Raw genomic sequence first — 14015 nt, 5'->3', positions numbered from 1 at the left:
TGGATACCTTTTGGCAATGGCAATATGCAAAGAGCTATCTCCCAAGGAAGAGAACCATCTCGCCAGCACCACCTTGGAGCCACTTCCACAAGGTGGAGCTAGAGAGATGGTTCTCTTTCTTTCGGAGATACCTCTTTGCATGAAATCTGAATAATAGAGAAACTGGTCACAATTATATGACTAGAGGCTCCAGAATGGTCATTTAATGTGGAATACAATTATTTACTAGGACATGTCTGTCAGGACGGGTGATGGCTCCTTTGGAATGTCATTTGCTAGATGATGCCTCCTCATGGCTTTAGTTTGCTAAATGCTTGAATAATTTCTAGAATAATGCTCATGCTTCCTACTACAGGAGAGAGACATTCACATAGATACATGTATTGGGAGGGTGGTCACCCAGGCAGGACGACCTGTGATTGCTACAAGATCAGGAAGGTCAGGAAGGAGGCTGCAAGAAGAGACATAAACCCAGATTCTGCGGTGGTCTGTGTGGTGCTTGTGGTGGAGTAAAGCCGAAATACAGCTGCATAGTGGGGGCTGCACTACAGCCACAATACCCAGAGCCACGGACCAAATCCATTCATAAAAATCTAATCAAGGAGGGAACAAAGCCAGAGAACGCTCATCATACACTGGGAGTAATGGTCCCCCAATGTCAGGTTGCTGCATCTGAGCCAGGGAACTAAGTAGGGTTCTGTTAAAGCTGATACGGCTAAGTGATTTTTTGGCTTCTTGGAAAATATTGTGAAAAATCCTCCCACGTGCCGCCTTATGTATGGACAGAGATAAGTGATTTACAGTTATATATCTATCTAGTGTGATAAGGTTTTATATGCACATTTATAGATTTATAGCATGCCGAATAGATACGTTTTAGCTGGACTTAACAAATGGATATGGTTGTGTGCTTTTATCATTGTTTGGATGGTTACATGACCGATGACCATTAATATTCTCTAATTAACATCTATCTACAGTTGCACAACTAGAAGTCTCGGCTCCATCTCCTCAGCGGGCACTTAATGGATCCACTGTGGTTCTGCCGTGCACCTTCTCTATCAATAAAATGTCCTTTGATCCCAAATACCTCGCTGTGTTATGGAGTTTTTGGGGAAGGCAGATACTGCTGTATGACAATAAAGGCATAACCAAGGATCCAAGGGTGGCGTTCGATGGAGAGGCAGCCAAAGATGGAAATGCTTCGCTCACAGTGGCCAATGTGACTCTCTCTGATGGAGGGACCTACTCATGCATGGTCATTTACAGTCCAGAACGAATAGAAAAGAACATTGTACTGGATGTGCAAGGTAATAATGAACTGTACTCAGAAATACCGCCCTCACTCTACAAAGAGGGAGCAAAAACAAACAAACAAGTGATTCCAAAATAAACCAGTGTTCCTCAGCCATGTCCCCTTAATTTTTTTAAAATCAAATCTGTCTTGCATGTAGCTTAGATATAAGAAAAGTATGTCTTTTTATAACCCACTCCTCCAGATATGACTTCTAAGGGTTGTCGGACCAATATAGAATAATTTACAAAAGGCTCAGAATGCTGTAGAAAAATAAATAAAAAAAATCCGGAAATAGATTAGCCAGTCACTGACACGGGTCACTGTGGCCAATGAATGGCTGGTCAGTCATCTCCTGTGATTTAAGAGGCACCCAGATTAACGTACAGATTCTGCATTGGGGCCCATGAGGTTATGCCTCTGGTTTCCTAACTTCACAGCTCTCCCATTACAGTGCCTGATGAAACATTTGTGTTCCTCACAGCCAGGCCTGGGATCATACTACGTGATAAAGCTGTCCGTAAAGACAGCGAGAACACTCTGATCTGTGAGGCCGTCGGCTTCTTCCCCGAGGATATTGAAATAACATGGACTTTAGATGGAAGAACCCAAAATAATTCTTATATAAAAGACCAAGTGAAAAACAATGACGGCACCTACAATGTGAGCAGCGCTGTGACATTAACTATGAGACCAGAGTCCAAGATCCTATCCTGTGCCGTCCATCATGCCTCCCTCCATCAACCATTACGAGAGGAACTGCTGCTCAGATGCGAAGGTACAAATGTAGGCCACTCATAACACTGTGATTTATATTGTGTTCACATTACAGTCCTGCCCCCGAAGAAGAGGTGCAGACCGCTGTAGAGCTATCTGCTTATCTGTTGTCTCACTCCTTTTAGACTAGCTTCATTGATGTGGAAGGACTGGGACATAGGATAGGGGCACTTTTATTAGAAATTGGTATTTTCTTTGTACATAGAAAATGTTTTTTTTATTCTTTTGTCTTTGTTTTACATTTCATCAGTGCTATGCCCAGGAAAATGGAATGCAAAATGTTGTTCTTCTGTAGCCGTAACCTTCGAGAGATAAAAGTTCTCATTGGTAGAGCAAAATAATATCAATTTATAATATAACACTGCTGCGAAAAGAAGGGGTTATCTGGAAGGTAATCTCATTATAATAGTCGGTGGAGGACTGCAATGACTGACAGAATAGCAGCTCTGTTGTTCTGTTAATAGACATAGATAAGCATGCAAACTGAGGAGCAGTGCAGTGACCAGCGTAATGTGACAAGCCCTGACCAGCAATGGGGACATGCAGTGACCTACTTGAGTCATCAACTCTCACTCACCCCTGGCCTGACTGATGGTCTGACAAAGAATGTAAAGTCAGACTCTTTGCCATGAAGGAAGCCCAGACAAGGAGGTAGTTAGACACTGGACAGGAACAAGAATACTATTTCAGAAAACCATACCCCCGTTTTTATAAAGACAAATGACATAGAATATTCACATATAGGCTGTTAATAATGTGTGATTTATGTAGGTGGAAGTGTCCCTTTACTAATGAGGTTTCTTTATGGCAAAGATAGTATTTCCTGTCCACCTTTTAGTCTGTTCTTTAATTTCCACAGACAGAAGCCCGGCTGGGATCATTGCTGCCTGTTCTGTGATTATTCTGATAATTCTCATCGCTGGTGTTCTGTACTGGAAACTAAAACTGAGGAGGAAAGGTAATGGCATTATATTATAGAGAGAGCGCCAATAGACCATCCATAACTATGACTAGAAAATGTATTCTAATGTAATTTGAAGAGAAATCTGAGCTTCTTAATCCTTTTCTGACAGTTAGCGGACCGTTCATAGTAAGAGACATCGAGGGTCCTCCTAAGCTGATTGACGGAGAGGAGGCCACCCTGTACTACACAGTGGACAACTGCCCCGAGAACCTTTGTGTGACCTGGCTGATGAGAAGAGCTGGACAGGTCCAGGAGATCCAGACGTCCCAGATCAGAGAACATTCAGAAGAAGAGGAGGGCTTACTGGATGCATCCTATGTGATCAGATCACAACGAGAGGGACATCAGTACTTATCATCACTGAGCTTCATACCCCATATGGAAAGACACAAAGATGTCACCTTCATCTGTAGAGGAGTCTCCAGTCAACATAATGATGAGAAGAAGTTTCACTGTAAGACAATTTATGGTGAGATATCCTGACACTATGATTGGTGTATATATATATATGTATGTATATAATTGAATGTGCATGGTCAAAAAGAGATTGATATGCGGTGACATTAGTCAGCACTAGAGATTAGCTGTCTTCCAAGAGAAACAAGGCTCTTTCCTAGTGGATCCCTACCCTATAGTCAATGTCTGATATTTCAACAGCTTTACACCACGACAAAGGATATTAGAGACAATCAAACTGTGTATAATATGTGGCTGATGAATAGTCAGCGTATCCAAATGTCTGCATCTGAGATGTCCTTAGCAGACAGAAGAGGTTTTACTGCTGCAACAAAGCAAAAACCAGAAGAAGTTTTACTGCTTCATCTCATTTGCAGGATATAGTACATCTACAGCTAGGGGTGGGCGATATGGCCTAAAATCTATATTGCAATATAATTTTAAGCATGTGCGATATGCGATATATATTGCGATATATTGTTTTCTATATGGGGGGGGGTGTTTAAACTTTTTTTTTTTTTTTTACTTTTTATTTAATGACTATTAGCCTCCTTAAGGGCTAGAACCCTTGTCATATTCACCCTAATAGAGCTCTATTAAGGTGAATAGGACTTTACACTCTCCCTGCTGCCCTGTGCTTTGTGCACACAACAGCAGGGAGCTGACCATGGCGCCAGCCTCTCATGTGCCCCCCAACCTCTGATCTGCCCTCCAGCCTCATGTGCCCCCCCAGCCTCTGATCTGCCCCCCCAGCCTCTGATCTGCCCCCCCAGCCTCTGATCTGCCCCCCCAGCCTCTGATCTTCCCCCCTCAGCCTCTGATATGCTCCCTCAGCCTCTGATATGCTCCCTCAGCCTCTGATATGCTCCCTCAGCCTCTGATATGCTCCCTCAGCCTCTGATCTGCCCCCCCAGCCTCTGATCTGCCCCCCCCCCCAGCCTCTGATCTGCCACCCCCCCCCCCTCCCTCCCCAGTATTAATCATTGGTGGCAGTGGCCACAGGGTCCCCCTCCTCCCTCCCCCGTCATTGGTGGCAGTGGGCAGTTCTGATCGGAGTCCCAGCAGTGTAATGCTGGGGCTCCGATCGGTTACCATGGCAGTCACGCTACTGAAGTCCTGGCTGCGATGGTATGTTAGTGAGCAGCATTATACTCACGTGCACCGTGGCCGCCGGTCGCTCCTTCTTCTCATAGGTCTGTGCGGCGCATTGCTAATGCTGTAAGCATTAGCAATCCGCCGCACAGACAGAAGGAGCGCCTGGCCGCCACGGCGCACGTGAGTATAATGCTGCTCACTAACATACCATCGCAGCCAGGACTTCAGTAGCGTGACTCCTGGATGCCATGGTAACCGATCGGAGCCCCTGCATTACACTGCTGGGACTCCTATCGGAACTGCCCACTGCCACCAATGATGGGGGGGGGGGGGACCCTGTGGGATATGGCCGGCACATTCATTGGTGGCGCAGTGCCCACAGTCCCTCCCCTCCTCCTCCTACTCTGTCCTCATTGGTGTTCAGCGGCAGCCGCGCACAGTGAGGAGGGAGGGACGGCTCAGGAGAAAATGGTGCGCGCAGAGAGCGCGATCATATCGCGGTCCGGTGATATGGCGAAAATCCATATCGTGGCCCAGATTTATATCGCCTATACCGCCCACCCCTATCTACAGCGTATAGGAATGTTTTATGGTTTACACTTGTGCGTCTTACCACTTTCTGTGAATGTGCCCTCCTGTCGGCCGCGATCCCGGCGGTGTCTCTTCAGCGAGCATGCTGCACGTGGTTCAGTGCGTGGATCTGGCAAGCTGTTTTGCTTTCAAGTGTGCCTGTGCCATGCTGCAGGGAGGTATGGTGTTCACAAATGATCCTCTCATGAACCAGCCAGACGGGTTTTGGAGTATATCGTACTCCTTCCTCCATTACTATATTTCATTGCTATATGTGAAACACTTTTAGAATAAATGGCATTTAATACTTGTTAACACTATATATTGACCATAATCCAAAGTGTTGCAGGTTTAAGTGCCTGTCCACTATTTTGCTATTTGTGTATATCAGGCCTCAGCTTGCATGGAAGGAGCTTTGCTAATATTGCAGATGGGACAGCCCTGAAACTATGGATCATGCGAGTGAGGCAGCAGCTGTGTCCACCAGTGGGAGAGGAGCGGCAGTGGTCACAGACTACCGCCATAATAAGGCCTTAGGACTCTTTCACACGGGCGTCACGGATTATGTCCGAATGTGTTGCGGGAAACCCGCGCAAGTGCGCACACAATTTCAGTCAGTTTTGTCTGTGATTGCGTTGTTCAGTTTTTTCCGTGCGAGTGCAAAGCGTTTTAGTGCGTTTTGCACGCGTGTGATAAAAAACTGAATGTGGTACCCAGACCCAAACCTGGACTTCTTCACTGAAGTTCAGGTTTGGGTTCGGTGTTCTGTACATTTTATTATTATTCTCCATTATAACATGGTTATAATGGAAAATAATAGCATTCTTTAATACAGAATGCTAAGTAAAATGTCCTTTGAGGGTTAAAAAATTATAAATAAATTATTCACCTCATCCACTTGATCGCGCAGCTGTTATTGTCTTCTGTTCTCTCTTCTTCTGTTCAGCTGTTGAACGTGTATTTGTACCTTCAGATTTCTTTAGTGAGGGATTCGGCTTGTCATATGTCTTTACACGCAGACATTGTATTCCAAGAAGACTAGACAAGGGCAGAACAGCTAATAAACATTTATTAGCAGCCAAGATTAGGATGTATTGATGAAATTCAGGAGAATCACCACATGAGATATATAAAGGAGACAATCCTCATATGGGGCAGAATATGATTACTAAATCACTTAAAACACTGGGAAAACCTTGGCCTTCAGTGTCACTTTGGGGGCCTAGCTTATATATATATATTGTGAAATAAATAAATTTACCGAAAACAAGACAAGTGCAAGATACATATGTGTAATGGTAATACATAAGGGACTGAGCTGCCCTTGATATTTGTCCCCCATCTTCACTAAAGTGATTTGTCATGAGAATTGTTTACCCTGTATGAAGAGCCGTCTTGAGATATTGGGAGACGTTTGCCTCATTCTGTCCTTCACATTTCAGTAAAGCCCAAGCTGTCACAGACAGTAATAAGAAGTCTGTTTGTCTCTGGAGAGATTAAGTATTTACTCAATCTGGAGAAATTTTATCCTAAAACCATCAAGATTATATGGATGTGTGGAGTGGGAGAACCAGAAGAAGTCCTGTCATCCACTGAATCAGTGTCCGATAATCCTGACAGAACCTACAGCATCTCCAGTGAGGTCAGAATTCCTGAGGAACGTCACAAGGATTCAGGATTCAGAGTCCGAGTGACCTGGGAACATGAATCATTGGGAGAAGCAGAATCCAGGGAGCTCTCTATCCGAGACTCAGGTGAGATGTTGAGAGGAATTATTCAGATTATCATTTCTTATGTCTTAAAATAAAGTGCACACCTCCAGAGCCAAAAAAAACGAATCTACGATTGCTATGAGCAGGTATTTATTTGCTTTAGAATTTATACCGATTTCTGGTGTACATTGTGGCAAACCTTTTGGTCCATGGGAGGTCCCCCGCCTTTTCCTGCTACACCCATCTACTTTTCCCATCACTTTTGGAGAGTGACAAGGGAGACCTAAAGCAGCAAAACTTTTGGTACATTTGCAATTTTCACCATAGAATTGCCTTAGTTCCAAGGAGGACAGCAGAAGTAAGAACTGTTACGTTCATAGCAGGGATGAGGATGAATGTGGGTTCCTTGGAAAGTAAAACATTTTTCACTGCCTTCAATTTACATGAAATAGAAGCGTCAATTTTGACGTAAATTTGTTTTCCCTTAGTCCTAACAGCAGCACAAGTGGGGGTATTCGCCCCTGTGAAGCTGGTCAGGACAGGCGGAATTTTTGCTGAATAAAATTCTGCATCTCTAGTAATTAATTAATTAATTAATTAACTCCCCCCTCCTTATATAGGCCGCCCTCCACAGGGCTAGTTGCTTTTTTAACAAGTAATCATAACAGCATAGAGGGAGGGATATTTGTGTGCTGCTGTTAGGACTAAGGGAAAACAAATTTACGTCAAAATTGACGCTTCCCTTTCGTCCTAACCAGCAGCACAAGTGGGGAAGTAGCAAGGAACCTCACACAAATCTTGGGAGGGCTAAAGGACTACACTAAGTAGCTGAATAATCCCACAGGAGTTAGAGAGCTGACCTATGGACGAGCAGCATCTAACACGGACCGTCCAAAGGCTGTTCCCTCAGAACGCCTATTCTCCAGGCGGTAATGGGCAATAAAGGTGTTTTGCGTGCTCCACGAGGCAGCCGCACAAATTTGTTCTAAGGGGATTAGTTTCCTTTCCACATATGATGTAGAGACTGCCCTTGTAGAATGGGCAGATAAGAAGGATGGCGGTGGTAAGTCTTGGGACGTGAAAGCCAGCTTAATAGCGTCCTTAATCCATCTGCTCAAGGTGGGCTTGGAAACCTTGAGCCCTTTATTGTTCCCCGAATAGGAGATCAGCAGATTTTCTGATCTCCTGAACTCTTCCGTTCTATTCAAATAAATTCTAAGGACTCTTGGGATGTCCAAGGAAAGTAATCTCTCCTCCTCAGGAGAGTTAGAGGTAGGAGACAACACCGGCAGTGTTATTGTCTGGTTGGTGTTCGCAAATGAAGGAACCTTTGGTAGAAAGGTAGGCAGAAATCTTAACAGGACCTTGTCCTGCAGGAAACTTAAGTATGGTTCCGCTGCCCCCAGAGCCTGGAGCTCCCCAACCCTCTTGGCTGAGGTTATGGCCAAGAGAAAGGTAACCTTGAGGGAAAGGTCCTGAGAAACTGGCTTACCAAGGCATGCTGACAAGGCAGCAACGTGAGCTTTCAATGTAGATGGGCTTAGACCCCTGTCTAGACCATCTTGCAGGAATTGAAGAATCTCAGAGAGAGGAGGATCTGAGGAAACTACCTCTCTATCCGTGCACCATCGCATAAATATTCTGAATATGCGGGAATATTTCTGATTCGTAGAATCCGCTCTGGAGTGAGAGATTGTTCTCAGGACCTCCACCGACAGCCCTCTAGCTTCTAGAAGGGACCGGTCAGTCTCCAGGCTGTCAGACTGAGCCTCCTCAGATCTAGACAGGGACCTGTGTCCTGGTACACTAGGTTCTGTATCAGGGGAAGTCTCCAATAATTGCCCTGACTCATCTGCATGAGCTGGGTGAACCAAGACCTCTTCGGCCAGAATGGGATGATGGCTATCACAGAGGTCTGGTCTTGCTTGATCTTCATCAATACCCTGGGTATCATGGAAATTGGAGGGAATACATAGGCCAGCCTGAACCTCCATGTTATGGACAGAGCATCTATCGCTACTGGATTGTCCTCCTTGTACAAGGAGCAGAATTTTCTTACTTTGGCGTTCAGACGGGTTGCCATCAAATCGATCTCTGGAGTCCCCCAGCGTTGGACTATCCTGGAGAAGATGTTGTCGTTCAGGGACCATTCTTCTGGTACCGGAAGGCCCAGACTTAGGCGATCTGCTACTATATTGAGATCCCCTCTGATGTGAACTGCCACTAGATGAGATAGATTGCTCTCTGCCCAAGATAAAATCAATCCCACCTCCCTCAGGAGGGTCCAGGATCTCGTACCTCCTTGTCTGTTTAAATAAGCCACCACAGTCGTGTTGTCGGTCCGTACTCTCACGGCTTGACCCTGAATGAGAAGTGATTGAGGGCTAACCTCACCGCCCTTAGCTCCCTCAGATTGGACGACAGGAGTCTCTCCTGAGGCTTCCAGGTATTCTGAACTGTATTGCGTCCCAGATGGGCTCCCCAGCCTAGAAGGGAGGCGTCCGTGGTCAGGATCACCCAAGTAGGTTGGGTTAGAGGCATCCCATCCACTAGGTTCTTCCACCACCTGAGGGAGGAACGGACTTCTGCAGACAGGGAGTGATTCCGATCTAGGTCTCTGGGTTTGCGATTCCAAACCGCTAAGACTTCCTCTTGTAGTGGCCGAAGATGCCACAAGGCCCAAGGTACTGCCTCTGCAGACGCTGACATGTGGCCTAACATCCTCATGAGAACCCGAATAGACACCCGTCTGGGGGGTAGGAGAAACTCTGCAGCTCTTATTACTTTGTCTCTCCTCTGTGGAGATAGATATAGGGTCATTAGTTGTGAGTCTATCACAAACCCCAGAAACCGCCTTGTGGTAGAGGGGACCAACTCTGATTTGTCCCAATTCACGAGCCATCCCAGGTTCTGAAGAGTGTGGAGAGCTTGTTGAAGCTGGGCTTGTAAGATGTCTGCGGACGCGGCTTTTAAAAGCCAGTCGTCTAAATAAGGGACGACCTCTAAGCCGAGGAGCCTTAAGTGGGCGACCACAGGAGCCACAACCTTTGTGAAGGTGTGTGGAGCAGAGGAGATGCCAAAGGGCAACACAGCAAACTGGTAGTGCTTCACTACCTCTTTTATGCAGACAGCAACTCTGAGAAATTTCCTGTGGGCCGGACAGATAGGAACATGAAGGTAAGCGTCCTTCAGATCTATCGTCACCATCACGTCTGCCGGGTTCAGGATGTTTAGGACTGAGCGAATGGTTTCCATCCGGAAACGCTTCTTTCTGATGAACCGATTTAGGTAACGCAGATCGATAATCATGCGCCAGTCTCCTGACGGCTTTGGAACGAGAAAGATGGGAGAATACACTCCCTGACCGAGCTCTTGAGGAGGAACCTCCTCTAAGGCCCCTTTGACAATGTACTGGAGTACAGAGTCTTCCAGGATCAGTTGTCTGCTGGGTGTTAGACGTCTTGTGAGGACGAACCTCTCTTGAGGTTGGGAACTGAAATCGATCCTGTAACCGGTGCTGATGACCTGCAGCACCCAAGGATCTGGAATTATTTGCTCCCAAAAATTTCTGAACAAAAATAAACGACCTCCTACTGGAGGATTCAGGCAGGGAGATTCGTGTGGGAGTGAGGGGGGTGGGGATGGGGAGGTGACGGGCTGCCGAGAGTCATTGATCAGCCCTGCGGTTCCCGCGACCGCGACCTCTACCTCTCCTGTTATTTTCGGAACGTCTCTGGTTCCTCTCTCTTCCCTGGGATCTTCCCCCTCTGCCTCTCCCACGTCCTCGAAAGGATTGCTGAGGGAGTGATTTTCCCTTCTTGTCTGCTAGACTCTCCATGAGGCGGTCTAGCTCGGAGCCGAACAACCTGCCAGGCTCGTAAGGGAGGGAGCACAAATTAAATTTTGATATGTTGTCCGCTACCCAGGGCTTCAGCCATAAGGGCCGTCTGCTGGCAGCAGACAAAGCCATTGACTTGGCAGCAAGCCTTAGCTGCTGCTGAGACGCATCCGCCAAAAAATCTATGCCTAATAGAAGGGTCTTGAATTGATCCAGGATGTCATCTCTGGCGATTCCCGAGTCTATGTCTGCCTGGATCTTCAGCGTACGGGCGCGAATGAACTCAGACACCTCGGTACCGGCTATGGCCACAGAGGCAAAGGCGGACGCCGCAGCATAGTTACGCCTAAGCGAACATTCTGCGCGTCTATCCAGGGGATCCTTCAGGTTACTCCCGTCATCGGAAGGTACCAAGGTTCTTCTAGAAAGCTTGGCTATCGCCATATCCACCTTGGGCGGTGGGACCCAATCCAGGGAGTCCCCGTCCTGTAGGGGGAACATCAGCTTAAACCTCTTGGTTAAGACCGGTCCTTTTTCTGGATGTTTCCATTCGGTCGCCATTAGTTTTTTAAGCGACTCGTCCACTTTGAAGGCCCTTGGCCCTCTAGCAGTGGAGTGTGGAGCTTCCCCATGCTCAACATCCTGGTCCCTTGACCTGATAGAGCGCAGTAATCTCTGTGTCTTCTCCGCCGGAAAGGAGAAAACCGACTCCTCTTCCTCAGAGGAAGAATTCTCGCCAAGCGAGATCACGTCTTCCGACATAGGAACAGGCCCAGGCGAGGCCTGCCTGGGTCTCTTGTTGGAGACCGCCCCCTTGATCTCCGCGACTGAGGTGTCCAAGAACTCCTTCATCCAGGAAAACATTTCAACAACCGTCGGCTCAGGGTTAGCTGGCCTAGGGCGGCAGCCTGGACAACGATGAAACTCATAGCCATCAGGTAATGGGGTGCCACAACTGGAACAAGTCAGGTGCTTCTGCTTGTGGGTGACTTTTCCTAGAAAAGAAGTAAGCACTATTAAAACTGGTTTCAATGCGCCCAAGGGGTCAAGCCCAGACGTCAATCTTACCTTGAGATGGTGACGTCATGACTCTAAGAATTCTGAGCAACCTAGAACCTTCTGATCAGAGTAGGTACTCTCACGGCCTTAGCACTGGATCAGCAAAAGTCAAGGTCAGCTGCACACAGGAACTGAGTGCAACACTGACCCTGCTAGCAGCCTGGCCTTATATAGCAGGAAGGGGAGGGCCAGGGGGAGGAGGAGCAACAGCTCCTCCCCCAAAAATCTCCAGGCTCCCCACTGAGGGACCCATTTATAAAAACGAAGTTTTATTAACAACTTAATCAAATTCGCTCCTCCCCCCCTCCTCCACAAGCACCATGCGCTAATTTGCGCTAATTTTTATCGCGGCGGCGATTTTTATTTTTTTAGTTGCGGACCGGAAGTGACAATGACGCACTTCCGGTCTCGCGTCCGATACACCGGAGCTGAGAACCGATCTCAGGGCCGGCCGCAGATTACAGAGTAGGTAGGAGGGGAGCGGGCAGGAGCGGAGCGGAGAGGAGACAGGGGGGAAGGGAGCTCACAGCTCCGCTTACTGAGTACACCCTGTCTGAACTTACCGGCTACCTGCAGCCAGACCGTCCCCATACTTACGCTCCCAGCCAGGCGGGGGACAGCCGTTCTACGCCAGCACCTGTAAAAGAAAATTGTAACATTAAGACAAAATAAAAGTGCAGAAATTCAGCGAATTTCTCCCCCAACTACTGAGGGAGAGACTCTAAATGGAGTCAAGCCTGTCAGACCAACACACAGGACAAAATAAAAGCAACTAGCCCTGTGGAGGGTGGCCTATATAAGGAGGGGGGAGTTAATTAATTAATTAATTAATTACCGTATTTTTCGCTTTATAAGACGCACTTTTTTCCCCCCAAAAGTGGGGGGAAAATGGCCGTGCGTCTTATAAAGCGAATACTTCGCTGGCCGCTATGCTGCACAGCGCGGCCAGCGAAGTATCAGTGACAGTGTGGAGGGAGGAGGCGGAGACACTCATGGCGGGGCCCGGTGCAGTGACTCTACTCTAATACACCGGGCCCTGCAACTGTTAAACATTCAATCTGATCTATATCTAATAGTATATGCTCTGTACGGCTCTTACTGTAGTACCGTAAGTATAGCGCAGACCGGCATCTCCCTCGGTCATGCGCCGCTTGCCGCACCTCCTTCCTCATGCGCCGTCTGCTCCAGCTCCCTCTGTCATGCGCCGCCTGCCCCAGCTCCCTCTGTCATGCGCCGCCTGCCTGTTCATTCATAAAGTGAGATAAGCAGGCAGGCGGCGCATGAGGAGGGAGCTGGGGCAGGCGGCACATGACAGAGGGAGCTGGAGCAGACGGCGCATGAGGAGGGAGCTGCGGCAGGTGGCGCATGACAGATGGAGATGCCGGTCTGCGCTATACTTACGGTACTACATTAAGAGCCGTACAGAGCATATACTATTAGATATAGATCAGATTGAATGTTTAACAGTTGCGGGGCCCGGTGTATTAGAGTAGAGTCACTGCACCGGGCCCCGCCATGAGTGTCTCCGCCTCCTCCCTCCACACTGATGCATCTGATGGGGGATCTGTAGATGACACTTAGGGGGATCTGTGGATGACATAAGTGTCATCCACAGAGCCCCATAAGTGTTATCCACAGATCCCCCCTCAGTGTCATGCACAGATCCCCCCTCAGTGTCATGCACAGATCCCCCCTCAGTGTCATGCACAGATCCCCCCTCAGTGTCATGCACAGATCCCCCCTCAGTGTCATGCACAGATCCCCCCTCAGTGTCATGCACAGATCCCCCCTCAGTGTCATGCACAGATCCCCCCTCAGTGTAATCTACAGATCCCCCATAACAGTGCGTCATCCACAGATCCCCCATAACAGTGCGTCATCCACAGATCCCCCCATAACAGTGCGTCATCCACAGATCCCCCCATAACAGTGCGTCATCCACAGATCCCCCATAACAGTGCGTCATCCACAGATCCCCTATAACAGTGCGTCATCCACAGATCCCCCATAACAGTGCGTCATCCACAGATCCCCCCTTAACAGTGCGTCATCCACAGATCCCCCCATAACAGTGCGTCATCCACAGATCCCCCCATAACAGTGCGTCATCCACAGATCCCCCATAACAGTGCGTCATCCACAGATCCCCCCATAACAGTGCGTCATCCACAGATCCCCCCTTAACAGTGCGTCATCCACAGATCCTCCCATAACAGTGCGTCATCCACAGATCCCCCCATAACAGTGCGT

At 47.8% G+C, this 14015-nt stretch overlaps 1 protein-coding gene across 4 annotated transcripts in view; it reads left to right on the top strand.

Annotated features, from left to right (window-relative positions):
- Positions 1–14015, top strand: part of LOC122944576 — a 66337-nt gene that overhangs the window by 28632 nt on the left and 23690 nt on the right. The window contains exons 2-6 of one of the 4 annotated variants that reach the window (XM_044302997.1): positions 981–1310; positions 1779–2072; positions 2931–3029; positions 3145–3489; positions 6599–6910. In XM_044302997.1, coding sequence (XP_044158932.1) covers positions 981–1310; positions 1779–2072; positions 2931–3029; positions 3145–3489; positions 6599–6910 — 1380 coding nt within the window. Of the gene's footprint in view, positions 1–980; positions 1311–1778; positions 2073–2930; positions 3030–3144; positions 3505–6598; positions 6911–14015 lie in introns of those variants that run through there. The other 3 variants (XM_044302996.1, XM_044302999.1, XM_044302998.1) reach the window with 3 other exon arrangements.

The sequence above is a fragment of the Bufo gargarizans genome, chromosome 8, assembly GCF_014858855.1.
Source record: "Bufo gargarizans isolate SCDJY-AF-19 chromosome 8, ASM1485885v1, whole genome shotgun sequence".
Classification (NCBI taxonomy): Eukaryota; Metazoa; Chordata; class Amphibia; order Anura; family Bufonidae; genus Bufo; species Bufo gargarizans.
Note: the sequence above shows the minus strand (reverse complement) of the source record. Positions and strands in the feature narration are given on the sequence as shown.